The following is a 17,873-nucleotide window of genomic DNA, read 5'->3' on the forward strand; positions in this document are numbered from 1 at the left end:
TTGAGCAACTAAAATAAGAGTAAATAAAAAATTAATTATTAAAATACAAATGAAAAAATTTGAATGATAAAATTTATAGTTATTCGGTAAGATTTTAAATTATTGGTACAAAATTTTAAAAAAATATATTAAAAATCTTAGAATCCAAAATTATAAATATTTTTTATAAAAAATATGAAATTAAGTCAAATATATAAAAAATTATTTTAATTATAGGGAAATTTAAAATATAATTACATGCATTTGTGTACGTGTGTAGTCCATTTATATTCCGAACGGATGACATCTCTTTCGTCCTTCACTTTCAGCCTCACAAAGCTCAGTGAGTGCTGTAGCTATTTCATTTGCTTACACGCTCATCCTCTTTCAGCCTCAAGTTCCTTCACTCTTTGTTTCTTTCCTCTCTGCTTAATCTCGTCAGCTAATGAGAGTTTAATTTAAACCATAGAAAACAAACGTAAATCAGCCAGCCATGGATGTTCTCAGAGCTTCTTCCGCCATTGTACCTGCACCATTCATTCCAACAAGCAAAACCCAGTTTCATAAACCCATCTTTCACAACTTTACACCAAAACCCGGGTTCAAATCATCTTTCCATAGAAACCCATCAAAATCCAGGTTGTTTACAACCTTATCATCGTCCCCAACGACGGAATCCGTTGAGCCACCTCAGCCGGAAGTTGAGATCGACAGTGGGAAAGAGAAATTCGATTGGTACTCGCAGTGGTACCCGGTGATGCCGGTGTGTGATTTGGAGAAAACGAAGCCGCACGCGAAGAAGATATTGGGACTTGATCTCGTGGTGTGGTGGGATAGGAATGAGAATGAATGGAAAGTGTTTGATGATACGTGTCCTCACAGATTGGCTCCTTTGTCGGAGGGAAGAATCGATCAATGGGGAAGATTGCAGTGTGTTTACCATGGTTGGTGCTTTGGTGGTAATGGTGACTGTAAGATTATTCCCCAAGCTCCCCTTGATGGACCCCCGGTAACCCCTTTTCTTTCATTTCATATCCATCATGTTTATCCTTTTTTTTTTGCTATTCTAATGGTGGAATGATCAGCGTCAGAGTTTGTGATTTAATTTTGTTTGATCCGTTCTAAAATGTTTTGCGGTTTTAATCAACTAAGATTATTGTCTTCTCATGATTATTATATGCAATTCTATCAATTTTAGGGGAGTAAAGTTATAAAATTTGTTAGAGCATGAAATCAGATAATTAATAAAAAAAAATATAAAATAAAACTTTAAAATATAAGGAAATTTAAAATTTTTAGAGGATGAGACCGCACTCCAACATTCCTCGATCTATCCTGATGTTACTATCTACTATGTAATTCTAAGTTGAGAATTAAGAACTTTTCTTTTTGTTTAAGACCCAACGTTATGTAGATTGTAACACGAGTTAATTATATAGGGAGTCACGACCTTATTTCTAGGGCATCACATTCTTTATCACTTGACCAGATAAATATTTTAGAAACTAGGCTACGTGCAAAATCTTTGTCCTCTGTAGTACTTATGTCCAACATTTGTTTATACAAATTAGGACAGTTTGGATGTTCTCCTCTGCAGGCGTATGGAAAAATTTATATATATAAAGCATATTTGTGTTGGACATATGATATTCATCACTGATCACTCGAGTTCGATTAACATGGTGTGTGTATATATACACAGTTTCTCTTCTTACAATGTCGAACTTGTGCCGTAGTTTATGTTCGGCGAATTCGTGTGATGCGTAGGCGTTTCGTGTTATCAGAAAAAGGGGTAACTCTTATTTAACTTTGCTTTCAAGTTTGCAGGTGCATACATTCAAGAAAGCATGTGTGGCTGTTTATCCGAGCACGGTGCAGCATGATATTGTGTGGGTTTGGCCAAATGCTGATCCTCAATACAAAGATATTATAACGAAGAAAAAGCCCCCTTACATTCCTGTATTGGATGATCCTTCATACACAAAGCTGATGGGAAACCGAGATATTCCTTACGGGTATGCAAGTTCTATACGGCTCGTCTTATTAGTTGGAAATATCTCGAATATGTGCGGAACATGAATACTATAAATAAAGCGAAGACTCCGAGTGACATAGGGGACACGAAAGTCATCGATGTTCAGTGAAGTTTGTTCGAGAAACTAACTTTGCATTTTTCAGGTATGATGTGTTGGTTGAAAACCTTATGGATCCATCTCATGTTCCGTATGCACATTACGGACTAATGCGCACTAGGACCCCTACGGGTAAGAAGTTGTCGATGAATTTCAAGATACAGAATTCATGCTTCTGAAATTGTACATTTCGGTTCTCAGTGAAGGTCGACAGAGAAGGGGGCAGACCACTTGAGATGCGAGTCAAGAAGCTCGATATAAATGGTTACGCTGCAACGCAGGACTGGAGCAATATGAACTTTATTGCACCTTGCATCTTTCATGCTTTCGCCGATTCTGATACTGATACTGATTCTGAAGTTGATCGAGGAAACGGATCTGCAGCATCTTCTGAATCCCAAAAGGTTCTATATTCACTTCACTATGTTGCTATTTAGATCAGCTGGTTGAACCGGCAGACTGTCGTGTCTGTTGTAGCATATAGTTCGACTGCAGATTTTCCTTGATTGTGCAGGCACCACCGCCGAATCGAAGACTTTCTTTGATTTTTATGTGTGTTCCGGTCAGTCCTGGTAATAGCAGATTGATTTGGACTTTCCCGAGAAACTTTGGTGTTTGGATTGACAGAATTGTTCCAAGATGGCTGTTTCACATTGGACAAAACCTGATTCTTGATTCTGATTTGTATCTTCTTCATGTTGAGGTGATCCCTTTATCTCTGTCTCAACAATATCATGTTCTTTGTTCTTCTTGAAGTATTCATGTCGGATATCTACGATTAACGTATATTTAGATACGATTATAAGGGATTCGCATCGAGCATGCCACATTCATAATGGAAACCTTTTTATTTCTCAATGTAGGAGCGTAAGATAATGGAAATCGGGTCTACCAACTGGCAAAAAGCTTGTTTTGTGCCTACGAAGTCGGATGCCTTAGTGGTCGGTTTCCGAAGGTGGTTCAACAAGTATGCCGGCGGTGAGATTGATTGGAAAGGGAAGTTTAGTGGAGCTCTTCCTCCGACTCCTCCTAGAGAACAGCTGATGGACAGGTAAATTTAGTAACTTATTTATATTGCTCCGACTCTTCACTAGTACCTGTACTGAATACCCGCATTCGGCATATATCCAAGATATATCCTTCCGACGTATCGAGGATGTACACATACCCGTTACTTTTAGCCTGAGAAACATAAGATACAAACTCCACTTCCGTTTGGGATTCTGCAGGTACTGGACACATGTGGTGAATTGCAAGAGTTGCAAAACTGCGTATAAAGGTCTCAACGCGCTCGAAGTATTACTGCAAATCGTATCGGTTATTTCCATCGGGATCGTTGCTGCAATGAAGCAGAACATGATGTCGATGGTGGCTAGAACAGCGATCGTATCGACGGCCATAGTTTGCTTTGCAGCTTCAAGATGGTTGGCTCATTTCATCTACAAGACTTTCCATTACCATGACTATAACCACGCCGTTGTGTGAATTTGATGTGAATATGACACCCTTTACTTTGTATGTAAGATTAATTTTTCTTTTTAAAATATGCATTTTTATTTGATAAATGTTATTCGAATGAACTCGAACTCGAATTTATAATATCTAAAGAACCATAAAAGTAAGAAAATTAAAACATCCTTTTAATCTTAAACTAAATAGTTTAATTATTTTATGCTTTGAACTTTCATTCCCCACCCCGATTCTTCCTTCAATTTCTTATTTTTATAACTTAATCGGTTAGTTCTATGTTTTATTCACTTTGATCTAACTATAATTTTTCATTGATTTTTTATATTTTCATTAATATATTTTATCCTCAAAACTCTTTATTTTAAGAAAAATAGCATTAAAAATGAGTTAATTGCACAATATATCCCTAAACCATGATTCATATTCTAGATTGATTCTTAAACTTTTAAACATTCAAATATTATTTTAAATTAATTTGAACATTCTATATTGGTCCTTAAATTTTTGAATGTTTTAATTGCATCCCAAAGGTTTTGAATGATTTTGAGAATTAAATTTATACAATTAAATTTTTTAAGACCAATTTAATATGAGAGTTATAGTTTGAAGATAAAATCACATTGTTCAAACATTTAGGGATCAATCTAAAATGTGCGTCATATTTCATTCGACTTAAATTTTATTAACTTAAACTTTTTAAATAAAATTTAACTAATAAAATAATACATTTAAATTTAACTTATTTTTAAAAAAATATTATCCGACTTGATAAATGATGTCATAATGATATTAAGGTGACGGACTAAATCTAATATATATAAAATAAAAGGAAAGTTGAAGAATTAATGTGACTATAAAATTCAAAGACTAATAATACATGAAAAAAAAAACTCAAAAACTAAAGCTTTACCCTTCGTTTTTAGCCACGCAGAGCTCACAACTGTTTTCCTTGTGCAATTACTAGTCAACTCATCACTCGTTTCCTTCATTTGAGCCACACGAAGCATCTCACAACTGTTTTCCTATACCAATCCCTAATCAACTCATCACTCATTTTCATTTGCGTACTTTCTCCACTACTCTTTACTCAAGCTTGTGAGCTTAAATAGGAGTTTAAACAAGAAGAAGAAGAAGAAGAAGAAAACAAACGAAAATCGGCAGCCATGGATGTTGTCAGAGCTTCTTCTTCCATTGTTTCTGCACGATGCATTTTAACTACTAAAACCCAGTTTCATAAACCCATCTTTCACAACATTTTGTTAAAATCTGGGATCAAATCATCTTTCAATCCTCTCCATAGAAACCCATCAAAATCCAGGTTGTTTACGTCCTTATCATCGTCCCCAACAACGGAATCCATTGAGCCACCTCTGCCGGAAGTTGAGATCGACAGTGGGAGAGAGGAATTCGATTGGTATTCTCATTGGTACCCGGTGATGCCGGTGTGTGATTTGGATAAAACGAAGCCGCACGCGAAGAGGATATTGGGACTTGATCTTGTGGTGTGGTGGGATAGGAATGAGAATGAATGGAAAGTGTTTGATGATACGTGTCCTCATAGATTGGCTCCTTTGTCAGAGGGAAGAATTGATCAATGGGGTAGATTGCAGTGTGTTTACCATGGTTGGTGCTTTGGTGGCAATGGTGACTGCAAACTCATTCCTCAAGCTTCCTCCGACGGACCCCCCGGTAACCCCTTTTCTCTTAAGTCATATTCATCATGTTTAATCTGTTATTTTTATTTGTTATTGTTGCTATTATCTTAGATTTGGTAAGAGTTTTGTGATCAGAATTCCGCAATTTGATTCAAAAAGTTTTGATTAGAAAAAAAAATTAATTTGATAGATTTATTGTTACACAAGTTTACTTTATAAAGCCGAATATAGATGTAATACTCGTGTATTTTTTACGATACTAGTATTTTTTTTAACTTCCTTAACGGAGACCGAATTAAATAGAAATATTATATTATTTAAGAAAAATATAAAGACTTATTAGATATTTAAACTTGAAATTCAGTATGAAACAAGCGATTTAGTATTAAGGGATTGTTGTTATACTTTAGTATAAAGTTAACCTTTTTAGCCACACATTACTTTGTATTCACCCTAAATTAAAAAAAAAAAAACTCAAAACTCAAAAAGACAACTTCTAATTTGTCTAATATTTAAACTTACAATGACTTAAATTGTAATTATACCAAAAATTTGAGAACACGTACTTATCATTCTTTAGTTCGACCCCTACTTAATTAAGTATTTAATAAATTTTTATATTTTTTAAATTGAAATATTTATTTTTACATGAACCAAAATACTATTAAACCAAAATTTTATCGAATATATAAATTTTAACAGGGTTGGGGCTCCTTGGCCCCTAAGGGAGCTCCGTCCCTGTTCCTTGCACTAGGTTTTTACTGTGTTTAAGATTTTTCATATAAAACCTCGGTGTCCTCTTTTATTTTGTGATCGTTTTTACTATCATTATCCCGTGTACGTGTAGTATAACATGTTATCAACTTTTTTAGCTAATATTTAAGTTAAAAAATAAGCATTTTTATCTAAGACCCCGATGTTCGATAGCCCTATGAAAAAGTTTTTTCAGCATTGTTTTCTCCGTCCACAAAACTCAAACTCAAGATCTTCCTAAAGGCATCAAGTTTCTTATCAATCAACCTAACAAAATAAGCATTTAGAAACAAGGTTACATGCAAGTTTGTTTTCCTCTATAGTACTAATCACTCGCGTTCGGTTGAGCATAGTGTGTGTGTGTGTATACTGTTTCTCGTCATACAATGTTGATTTTGTATCATAGTTCATGTTCAGCAATCTGGTGTGATGTTTTTGGCGAAAGGGTTAACTTTTATTTAACTTTGCTTTGGAATTTGCAGGTGCATACATTCAAGAAAGCATGTGTGGCGGTTTATCCAAGCACGGTGCAGCATGATATTGTGTGGGTTTGGCCAAATGCCCATCCACAATACAAAGATATTATAAAGAACAAAAAGGCCCCTTACATTCCTGTATTGGATGATCCTTCATTTTCCAAGGTGATGGCAAACAGAGATATTCCTTACGGGTATGCAGCTCGTCTTATCCGAGTAGAGGCATAAAATCATCGATGTTTGCTGAAATTCGTTCGAGAGACTAACTTTGTGTTCTTAGGTATGACATCTTGATTGAAAATCGTAGTTCAAGATATGGAATTCATGCATGTAATGTTGTACATTCTGGTTCACAGTGAAGGTTGACAGAGAAGGGGGCAGACCATATGAGATGCAAGTCAAGAAGTTGGACATCAATGGTTTCACCGGAAAGCAGGACGGGACCAATTCGTTCTTTATTGCACCTTGCATCTTTCATTCCTACGTCGATGATGATACCGATCCCATGGTTGATGCAGCATCTTCTGAATCCCAAAAGGTTCAAACTGGAACATCTGGTTTAACTATTTTATGTTTTGCCAGTGACTTTCTTTTTTCTCATACACAGTAATTTGTGCAGGCAACACTACCAAATCAAAGTCTTTCTTTGATTTTTATGTGTGTTCCGGTTAGCCCAGGTAATAGCAGGGTGATTTGGACTTTCCCGAGAAACTTTGCTGTTTGGATTGACAAAATTGTTCCGAGATGGATGTTTCACATTCGATCGAATCTGTTTTTTGACTCTGATCTGTATCTTCTTCACGTCGAGGTGATAAAATCGAACATACTTGTATCAGACACGTAACGGTGTCCAACACTCTAATGGAAACTTTTTTGTTCTCAATGTAGGAGCGTAAGATAATGGAAATAGGGGTTACCAATTGGCAAAAAGCTTGTTTTGTGCCTACAAAGTCAGATGCCTTTGTGGTCGGTTTCCGGAGGTGGTTCAATAAGTATGCTGGCGGCGAGATTGATTGGAAAGGGAAGTCTACTGGAGCTCTTCCTCCATCCCCTCCTAAAGAACAGCTAATGGACAGGTAAATTAAGTAGCCTTGCTTGATACAAAATGTACACGAATCCAACACACCTTTGCCCCAGAAGCATAAGCTACAACCCTCGATTTCCATTCGGAACTGAGCAGCTACTGGACTCATGTAGTGAATTGCAAGAGTTGCAGAACTGCATATAAAGGTCTCAATGCACTCGAAGTAATGCTTCAGATCATATCGGTTGTTTCCATCGGGATCGTTGCCGCAATGAAGCAGAACATGATGTCAATGGTGACTAGAACTGCGATCGTATCGACGGCCATCATGTGCCTTGCAGCTTCAAGATGGTTGGCTCATTTCATCTACAAGACTTTCCATTATCATGACTATAACCATGCTGTTGTGTAAATTTGATGTGAATATTACGCCCCCTGTTTCGGCGGCAATAGCCCCTGCTTTGGCACCCAATCCCATTTCTGAAACCGGGATCGGAAAATCCGAAGAGAACATATCGAATTCAAGCTTAAAATCGGATTGTGAGGACTTCAATTGCTCTGATCGCTCATAAAATAAATAAATATACACATAAAGTACATTACAAAACATTTATCAAGAAGCTTAACTAAAGATTCAAATTCAAAGCTTTGTACTTGATTATGAGTTTTATTCTGCTAAAAATAACGATGAATCCGAAAAAAATCAAACTTTTATTGCGATGTATGGAATTTAATCCTCTATTGTTGAGATCTTCTGAATCTGGTTGAGGAAAATCCAGGTCTGCATAACAGAACATTTTAGATTCAGTGTCATCAGGGACAATTCAAAACTCGTTTTGATTCTTTCAGTTCGAATTTGAATTGAGAATCGAATACCAACGAGTGTATAACATACATACCGTGACATGAGGAGCAATTCTAACACAATATACAGGGAATCCAGTGTAGAATTTCAACGGTCCGCCGGACTTGAGGATCTTCATGGCACAGTCTAATAAGCCAGTGTATGGATACTTACCCTCAGCATCAGGTTGCATTTTCTGGATTTGTGTCTTCACATAATCAAATGGTAAACTGCAAGCCGAAGCGAAGAAACCCGAAACCGCACTCGCACCTGAGATGACAAAAACGAGAAGCATTCACCAAGAGAGAGAGTCATATTCTCGTACCCTATGATTCAGCTATCGGACTAAACCGAGTACAGGTTACGAAAGACTCTTACCTACCACAGTTGAGGCTTCACCTAAGCCGAGTGAATCCTTGAAAAACTTGACGCTTTGATCATACGAGGCAAGCGTTCCCATGTTCAATGCCATGGCTCAGACTACGGTCGGACCTACACCTTTCCAAAGTGCCAGAACCCTTTCGTCTCCAACGATACGATAGAGAGCGTGGAATGCATTCGAGTAGTTCCGATGCTAAGCAGCTGGTAGAGTGGCATCGGCTTGCATACGTATAAGAGCCAAATCCACAGGGCTGCCAAAGCAGGCTCCGATGGCACCGGCAGTCAAACCACATAATGCCTTCTTATATAGAGGAAGGGGCTTCCCGTCATTGGCTTCAATTGCTTTGGTTGTCAACATTCTGTACAAAAACAATCGAATTCAAAACACAAACAAAAGCTAAACCGGAGACTCAGATAATCCGAATTTAGCCTCGAGACTCACTTGAATGATCCAAGTCGAGCCGTAGTGTATGTAGCTTGCCTGAGCAGTCCAGCTGATAGCCCCTGCCCAAAGTCCCCATGTCATATAAGACACTCACATTCGAATTCGAGTAACATAATGGCTATAGTTCAGATTCAACCGAGAAAGTCTAACAACATTCTTGAATTGGGAAAAACTGGAAATAGATTACAAATCCAAGCAGCAACATATCTCATCCAATGAAACAGTAATAAATTCCAGTATTCAAGGAAACAGAATTCAACGATCAATCATACAAACATGAATCAAAAGAAGAATCAAAACTTGAATGAAAATGTGGGAAAATAACCTTGTAAAAGGCACCAACGCCCTCATTTTGAAGCATGCTCTTGGTGACAGTGGCTGCTGATCCCTGATCGAGTTGGATTCTCACCTGCTCCAAACAACCATCGATCAGTAAAACAAATCGAAGCAAAGCCCAGATCTTAAAGAACAAAAAGGAACCCAAAATTAACCTTGATCATGTCAATGGGTTGGATGACACAAGTGACAAGCATGCCAGAGGTACCGCTATTGATGAAAGGCTTAACTTTTGGCCAAACACCAGCTTGGGATTTCTTCTCATTTGCCATTTCTTGATTCAAAACCACAAGGAAAGTGAAAAGAGAGACGAAGAAGAAGAAGAGAAATGGTACACTGCCTTGAAGCTTCTGGTTCTGTTGGACTGAAATAGAAAGGGCGAAAGAAGAGGTTTGTTCTTATTACTTATTCGTTCTACAAACAAACCTTCCGTGTTATTAGCTTTAAATAATTAATCAATTCAATTAAGGTCTAATTTCTTTCACAGTCCTTTTACTTTTTTTACATTTAAAATTTAATTTGAATTCTATATTAATCTGGGTAAATATAAGGTATTATCTGTTCAAAAATAACTCTTAATCATTTGATATTGAACGCTCACACCACTGGCTTTCATGGTACTCGAACCCGAGACTTCAAGGAATAAAAGCAATTCCTTTACTATATTGTTTTAAATTGGCTACATGAGTAATTTTGTTGTTTAAAGTCAAATAATATAATTTAGGGAAGGTCTTTTGAAGATGTTATCAATTATATTTCAATTATCAAATCAAAAGAGTATAGGAATTAAAATCTTTGAATTAAAAATAGAGGGTCTTCATTTTATGTATCAATAGTAGAGGGACTTAGAGAAATATTAGACCTTTAAGTTTCATAATAAGAATGATTCACATACGTTACCCAAAAATTTTAGTCAAGAGTCAAGACGGGGTTGCTTAATAAGTATGGTGAGTTGTTTAAATTAGATTTGTTTAAATTTTGATCTATGTTTGATTTGAGTTTATTCAATTTAAAATTTTAACGAGTTGAGTCGAGTAAAATTTAACTTGATACAATAAATTCATGAACAATTTGTTTAACTTTTTTTTTATAGTTTTTTAGTAGTTACCTTATAATTTATTTTATTAAAAAAATTTAATTAATAATTAATTATTTACTAATAGATAATAAGAAAGATATTAAATTATTAATTAATAATTATTATTTACTAATTGATGTTTTATTAAAAAAAGTCTCATTAATAATTACTACGTACACTTTTTTTATTTTTTATTAAATTTATTCATTTATGTTTATATTAAATTCTATATATTATGACAATTACTAGATTTTACTTGTAGTTAAAAAATAAGATAAATTTTTTTGATGAGCTTAACGAGTAACAAATCGAGCAATAAATTTTTTTTACGAACACAAATCAATTAAAATTTTATCGAACGTATTAAATAATAAATATTTTATACAAACACGAATCGAACACTATTCAACTAAAAGATAAGCACCCCTAATCAAAACCCACCTCGTATAAAACCTTTACACTCTTGCTGTTGCTTTTATTACATCACAGAGCTTTTATTACAAGGAAGTTAAGCTTTCCAGAAAGGTTAGTTTAAATGCACGTTGACACGTTGGTGACATGCATGCATGCCTTTCATATATAAATATTACCCACAATTTTAAAATACCCAATAAATATTTTCTCTGCCTCTCCACAGCTTCAGCTTTTGAGGTAATCTTTATGTCTTCTCTTTCTCAACTGCTATATGTCTATTGATAATATATTTTTTTAATTTTATAAATTCGTCCTCCAAAAATATAGTCTTGCCTTAGTCTTTGATAAATTATTGAATATGATGTTTCAAATATATGAAAAGTTTTCGAAATTATGGATAGGAAGTAGTTGTAAACATCATGGAAGGCAGTGGCAACGGCAGCTCTCCAGGTACTAGATTCTTGATATTTTCAGGCAGTTCTATTTTTTTTTCTTAGTTTTTTTTATTGAAAGATCCATGTACTATTTATTTCAAAGTTTAAAATTTAATCTTATATTTTAATTTCGTGACATTTGAGTTTTTATATTGTTCTTAACTGAAAATCTTTATCCTTCCGCTAATTTCTATTTAATTTTACTGTTAGCCGATGACCTAGCAGTTATAAAAAGGATCACATTGATATAAATTATAAATATAGGAACTAAAAAAAATATTTTTCCATTTTCTTATAGTTGTCAGATTAAGAGTTGACACTAAACTTAAAAAGACCACAAATCTTCAATTAATTTTACCGTTCATTGTTGACCTAGTAGTAAGGGTATATACGATTCGGTCCATTGGTTTTTAGTTCAGTTAATTCGATTTTGGACACAAAGTTAAAGTATAAGGATTAAATCTTAAATTTTGAAATAGTACATGAACCTCTAACATGTTTAAACCTTTTTTTAGTATACGGAACACCAAACTAAAACACTTGAAAATCTTCAGTGAAATCACCATCAGAGTTGGAAACACTACAGAAACAGCATGTGGAGAAAACAGTGAAGATCAAGGAGCTCAAAAAGCGAATCAAAGCACTGAAGCTTCGTGTCGAGATGACGAAGACGGCAATGACGACAGCAGCAAAGAAGCGTATCGCGGAAGAGAGGAGGGAAGCTTTCAAGAACTTGAGCGAGAAATATAACAGCCTGGGCAAGGAATATAATGCTTTGTTGAGTGAAAGGTCAAGGGAGCATAAACCAATTTAAGCAATATATATATATATATATGCGCGAGATGATTTCTCGTTAATCTTTAGAGGATCATATCTTCGTATTCATATCTAAATATGTTCCGGACACTACCGCGGTTCTTTATTGTTTCGAGTACCATAAATCTCTGTTTTATGACTGAACAATGGAGATACAAGGGGATGATGTTAGAGATACACAAAAAAATGCAGATGACATGATTCAACGAGTGTTTCGGGTCGGTTTTCGAATGAAACTAGCATAATATCTTACATTTGGGTAGATCACGAGGGTCGTCGAGTAGGTGAAACTCGATAATTCTTCGAAATCACGAACTTTTCAAAGCCGATAATGCTTCCTTCGTTGTAGCTGAGATGACAGCATCTGAAGCATTTGGCAAATAATAGTACTTCCCTGCAAGAACAAATTGATGAGACGCTATTTCCTTGAGTTCCGCATGCATAAAAACGAATGAATGTTTCTTTCGACGCACCTTGAGCTACTCGGGTGATTTCGTTGGCAAAACCGGTCGAAACGAACTTGTTTTCGGTGTCGATGACAAGAAGAGACATTCCTGCTTTGTATATTTTCCCGGACACTTCAAGAATCTCATCCTGTGCAATATTTATTCACACAAATCATACGAATATCATTTCATCGAAAAAACCCAGATAACATCCCGAAACCTAGATGTGTATCTTTCCGCCCCTATTGCTATCAAACGAATGGTTAGGAATGATATTTCGATAGCATGTCCACAGTCCGGTAAAGGCCGGAATTCGGTTCAACAGCAGATTCGCATGCTTTTTGCAGTCATAATGATATTATCACTAGATATAATGCCAAAATGTACCTTCAACTCTTGCGCTGAAGGTCTAGGGGCATCAGAAGCAGTAGCTTCGGGATCGGTAGACCGTTTCAGTGATATGTTGGCTCTTCCGTCGGTAATGGCGACGATCATTACGCGTCCCACGTCACCACTTTTCTCTGCATTTAACCCAACCCTGACTGCCTGATAATATTGAAGTTGATGAAGTAACTAGCAAATGAAACTGTTAGTTTGTACATGAAAATTTTTATCAACATTCACAAAAGTCATGGACTGTAACTCCAACGAAACATAACCCATGAACTCGAAACTCAGTGTAGGAGAACATGGCAAGGGCATCCAATATGGTATCAATGTATGTCATTAACAAGTTAAAAATGATTGTTTCAGTAAAATCCGAGCCACAAATCAAGGGATTCACTATATGTGCATACCATGCTTAAACCATGAGCTAGGGGAGAGCCACCACCACATGGAAGTCTCTCGAGACGTTTTCTCGCCATTGCAATTGATCTCTCTCGAAGGAGGCAGCAGGACTTCCGCCGCATCTCCTCGGAAAGGTATAATAGAGACCTATTCGGCATTACGAGCAAAAAGAAACAAATCATTCCAAGAAATACTCATGATGGTTCCATTACATCAGCTTTAGTGTTTTGTTTTTGCAGAACAGTTGAGAAACAAAACAATCTCTTGTTTACCTGATCTCTGCTTGTATAACTCTCAGCCAGCAACTTAAGTGCAGCTCCTTTAGCATTTTGCATCCGGTTCAATGCCATGCTCCCACTTGCATCAACCACAAATATTACCTGGCATGAAATATATTCGAATGAACCCCGAGCATAAGTATTATTGGTACATGAATTTATTTTACTCTCTTGAGAGATCCAAGTTAGAACAGTTTGTTCGAACAATCTTTACGTATCAGTTCTACACTCTAGTGATAAATTCATTCCAATGGAAGTTAGTTCATGGATACCAATGCTCCTGCTTTTCTTGCCATTCTTTTAGCCCTCATGTCAGTTTTCTCCACGAAAACTTTCCGACTTTTCTGAACGTCTTTCTCCCGGCGCAACTTCTGATATGGCACAGCGGCTCTAAGTGTTGCATCAACAGCTAGTCTCTTTACGGTGGTGCCCTGCGGTAAAAACAACATATTATGTATATATCAGCCTCTATCCTCGGAGAATATTACATCTGTGAAAGAGACAAGGCTAACCTTTGGGAGCATCGGTTTAATGTATCGGCCTCAGTCTTCAGAGAATATAACATTCTTGGCTCTTCCGGCTTTCCCCTGCCGCCTCTGTGCTTGTTGTGCAAAGAAAAGTAGTTTCTCATCCACCAAACCCCCTTCTGCATCAAATATAAACTCTTCAGGTAATTGCTCCTGTTGCTCGTTCTCCTGATTACTTTCATCCTGTTGTAAACAAAGTCTCACGGTTTCAGTTGAACATTTTTTCATCAGTAAAATATTCGATGAATAGATGATAGTAAATCCTCGATACATACATTTGATGTATTTTAGTTGACTACAAACAACAATAATCGAATGATGACATTCATCAAGGAACAGCAAAATTTAGTGCTTAAATGACAATATACCTCTTGATCTTCTTCCTCCTCATTCTGCTCTTCCCCGGATTCTTCATTTTTTGGAGGCGGCGGCTGCTGGTTTTGTTGATCTGGTGGGTTCTCATTGATAATCGAACGAGGGAGGATGACAAGCTCCACCTGTATTATATAATATATCAACACAAATTTATTTGCAAGTTTTCTAATTTTCTGCTTTCATGATGCAGACAAAACCCAGTAGCTATGTCAAGAGGTTCAATCTATAATTGTGCACATATATAACCAGTAATCAGCAGACAATTCAACAAAACCTGCAATAACACCATAAATATCATGTAGTCCGAACCAGAAATATGCTCGAAAGTAAGAATACTTAACAGCTTTTTTCAGGCCATCTACACCAACTCTCTCCCGTCCTTCCAAAGCGGCCAAGCACTTTGCAATCCTGGCAGCATATAGCTCAGCTCTGTGTCCCTGTAAGTCGTCCGTGTACTTGATTATTTCTCCATAGCATGATTAAAACGATATCTTACTATCTATCAACATTATATTTAGAAAAAGGAACACTTTGAATGGTGCATGAAATGTAAGAAACTAGGATTCATCTTTAGCACCTGGCAACCACCTCGAAGGGCTTCCATGACGAGGTACATTAGTTGTTCCCGGCCGATTGCGACGTCCTTCAAATACTCTCTTGCTAAAATGATCTGAGTCTTTGCATACTCGGTTTCTTCCTTAACCATTTCGAAAACTTTATTGCTAGCTTCCTGAAATTCTGTTGCGATACCAACTGCTGCAACATGATCTTCAAAGTTCATTGGAAGATCTGCACTGCAAAGGAAGTGTGCTGTTAATAGTATGGGAATAGATACCGTACAAGCTAAGAAACCAATTCCATCATCTACAAAAGCTTTATACCTCAAGTTAATCGCGATTCGATCTAATAAATGTTCTCGTACAGCGCCTTCTTCTGGATTATAAGTGGCAATTAAAAGTGGTTTACAAGGTGCTTGAAGCTGATTCCCTCTCTTTCGACAATATTAACTCCTTCAGTCAGCACATTGAGAAGCAAATTACTGATGCCATCATCCAGAAGGTTAATCTCATCAACATATAATACACCTCTATGTGCTTCTGCTAAAAGGCCGGGTTGAAAAACAGTTGTACCCGTTTTCACAGACTCCTCGACATTGACAGATCCGATGAGTCTGTCCTCTGTGACTCCAAGTGGAATCTACAGCACGAGTGAAGAAAAGGGCATTAAGACAATAAACCAAACTTGACAACAAGGGCTTTCTAGCATGAAACCTACCTGAACAAAAGGAGACCGGACAACTTGAGTCTTAACATTGCCATCGGAATCATATTCGGCTCGTTGAGCTAAACCATCTTCCCACCTTCAGAGGTTATGAAAACCAGGTCACTCTCTTGAAAGTAATGAACTATTACTAAACCAGTTAGCCCTCATATCTATTATCTTATCACATAAACGATGCAACCTGATAGCTTAAGGCAAAAGTTGTCCCGTTCTATCGCCGGAACACATACTAATACTCAGAGGAATACTGATATGTTCTCAAAAGGAACTACAAAAACAAGAATTATAGGGAAAAAGAAAGTAATATTGTTGTACCTCTGGAGTCAAATCAACAACTCCGGAGTCAAATGTTGTTCCTCCGGAGTTACTTGAACTCTCCAGCCAGTCACCACTTCTTGATAAGACTGTCGACAAACTAAGAAGATCCGATAAAACTCAAATCTACTAATTAGCAGTTACATTTATTTACTATGTCTGCCTACCGACAACAATCATGATCCTAGGTCTAACGCTAACATTTAAACCTATGTCCATAAAGAAGAGACCCCAATCCACTCACTCTAATAATCCTTCCTCATCTTCTCTCTACTAACATCACCGGCGACGGCCATATAGTCACCGGCTACAACCCTCTGCCCAAATCAGAAGGGTGAATTACCAACGGCAGACATATCCACCACGTTATCATCAACAAATATAAAGCACAAAACTATGTTCTATTGAAGGAAAGCTCAACATATATATTATCCAATTTACAGGGACCAAAGTATTAATGAGATTATAAGAGGTAAAAGTTCACAGTTCATACTCTTCTGGGCAGGCTGGGTCTGCATTTGCCATTGAACTAACAACTACATCAATGGGAGGCAAAATCGCGTGCAACCCACGAGCCATCACAGTCTTGGCTGTTCCACGCCTTCCAGAGATAGCAACCCTCCAATCTCGCGATCAATAGCCCCAAGTAAAAGTGCAGTTTTAATGGCGTCCTATGTGACAACAGTAAATCAAATCAAGCATCAGATAAACATATGAATCCAATTCCTTTCCTTCAAATTGCATAAGTAACAAAGGAGATGGAGAAAGAGATTAAACGAAACCTGGCTAACGACAGCAGCCAAAGGGAAGAACCGTCTACCATAAGAAGAAGAAGGGTTCTCGGATTCAGCAGCAATGGCTGCCCCATTGCTCGAGCCTAGAGCAGTATTCGAGACAGCTAGAACGCGACGAAAACGAGTGATGCTACGAGTTTGAAACCGTTTCTTTGAGTTCAAACGAGAAGAAGAAGGGAAGAAGAGAAAAGGGTATGGTTTAGATATGATAGAAGATGATCGAAGCTGAAGATGAGACAGAGAAAGTGATGGAGAAGAAGTAGCCATAGCTGAAAATGCCATTGATTGCATTAATTAACTTTCCCCTCGTTCACTCACTACACTTTAAATTTTCTCAATTTATTCACCAAACTTAATACATTGATTTTTTTATCACTCTGCCATTAACTATTTAACGGTATTACAATGATATTGTTTTTATAAAAAAAATTATCAAAACGATATCGTTTTGCATCTATATAACAGCCCATTTATAACGTTGTTAATAAAAAAAGGATTGAGTGATAAAAAATATAATGTATTAAGTTTCATGATAAATTTGAAAAGATTTAAAGAATAATGAGTAAAATAAGAAAGAATAAAGTTCAGTTACTAAATTTGTAGTTTATCCTATATATATTTAATTTTTTTCTTTTATCTTTTACTTAATCTCGTAATCTAATCCATCTGCCTCGTTCTGCTTCTTCCGTTGTCTACTGCAATTCCTTTTAGCTCTTCCCTTGGTCCTACTCTTCACGCGCTTATTTAGGCGCGTATCCAGGATCTTTAATTCTATTTTTAAACAAATACAAATAAATAGCATCCACAACAGGACAACAAGAGGTTGTGTCG

At 36.6% G+C, this 17,873-nt stretch overlaps 2 protein-coding genes and 2 pseudogenes across 2 annotated transcripts; 2 read left to right on the forward strand and 2 right to left on the reverse strand.

The window, feature by feature from the left end:
* Positions 1–380: 380 nt before the first annotated feature.
* On the forward strand, positions 381–3,657 carry LOC120170457 (protochlorophyllide-dependent translocon component 52, chloroplastic-like). Its single transcript, XM_039178394.1, has 7 exons — positions 381–988; positions 1,807–1,994; positions 2,158–2,243; positions 2,313–2,515; positions 2,626–2,814; positions 2,975–3,162; positions 3,341–3,657. The coding sequence occupies exons 1-7, from the start codon at positions 473–475 to the stop codon at positions 3,594–3,596; spliced, it is 1,626 nt and encodes a 541-aa protein (XP_039034325.1). The 5' UTR covers positions 381–472; the 3' UTR covers positions 3,597–3,657.
* A 1,072-nt stretch (positions 3,658–4,729) lies between these two features.
* Positions 4,730–8,061, forward strand: LOC120170397 (protochlorophyllide-dependent translocon component 52, chloroplastic-like). The gene is made up of 8 exons (XM_039178336.1): positions 4,730–5,270; positions 5,348–5,352; positions 6,472–6,687; positions 6,827–7,022; positions 7,143–7,273; positions 7,354–7,541; positions 7,646–7,784; positions 7,831–8,061. The coding sequence occupies exons 1-8, from the start codon at positions 4,745–4,747 to the stop codon at positions 8,059–8,061; spliced, it is 1,632 nt and encodes a 543-aa protein (XP_039034267.1). The 5' UTR covers positions 4,730–4,744.
* A 158-nt stretch (positions 8,062–8,219) lies between these two features.
* On the reverse strand, positions 8,220–9,820 carry LOC120170398 (annotated as a pseudogene).
* A 2,723-nt stretch (positions 9,821–12,543) lies between these two features.
* LOC120170456 lies at positions 12,544–17,324 on the reverse strand (annotated as a pseudogene).
* Between the last annotated feature and the right edge of the window lie 549 nt (positions 17,325–17,873).

This window comes from Hibiscus syriacus, unplaced genomic scaffold, assembly GCF_006381635.1.
Source record: "Hibiscus syriacus cultivar Baekdansim isolate YM2019G1 unplaced genomic scaffold, ASM638163v2 tig00111779_pilon, whole genome shotgun sequence".
Lineage (NCBI taxonomy): Eukaryota > Viridiplantae > Streptophyta > Magnoliopsida > Malvales > Malvaceae > Hibiscus > Hibiscus syriacus.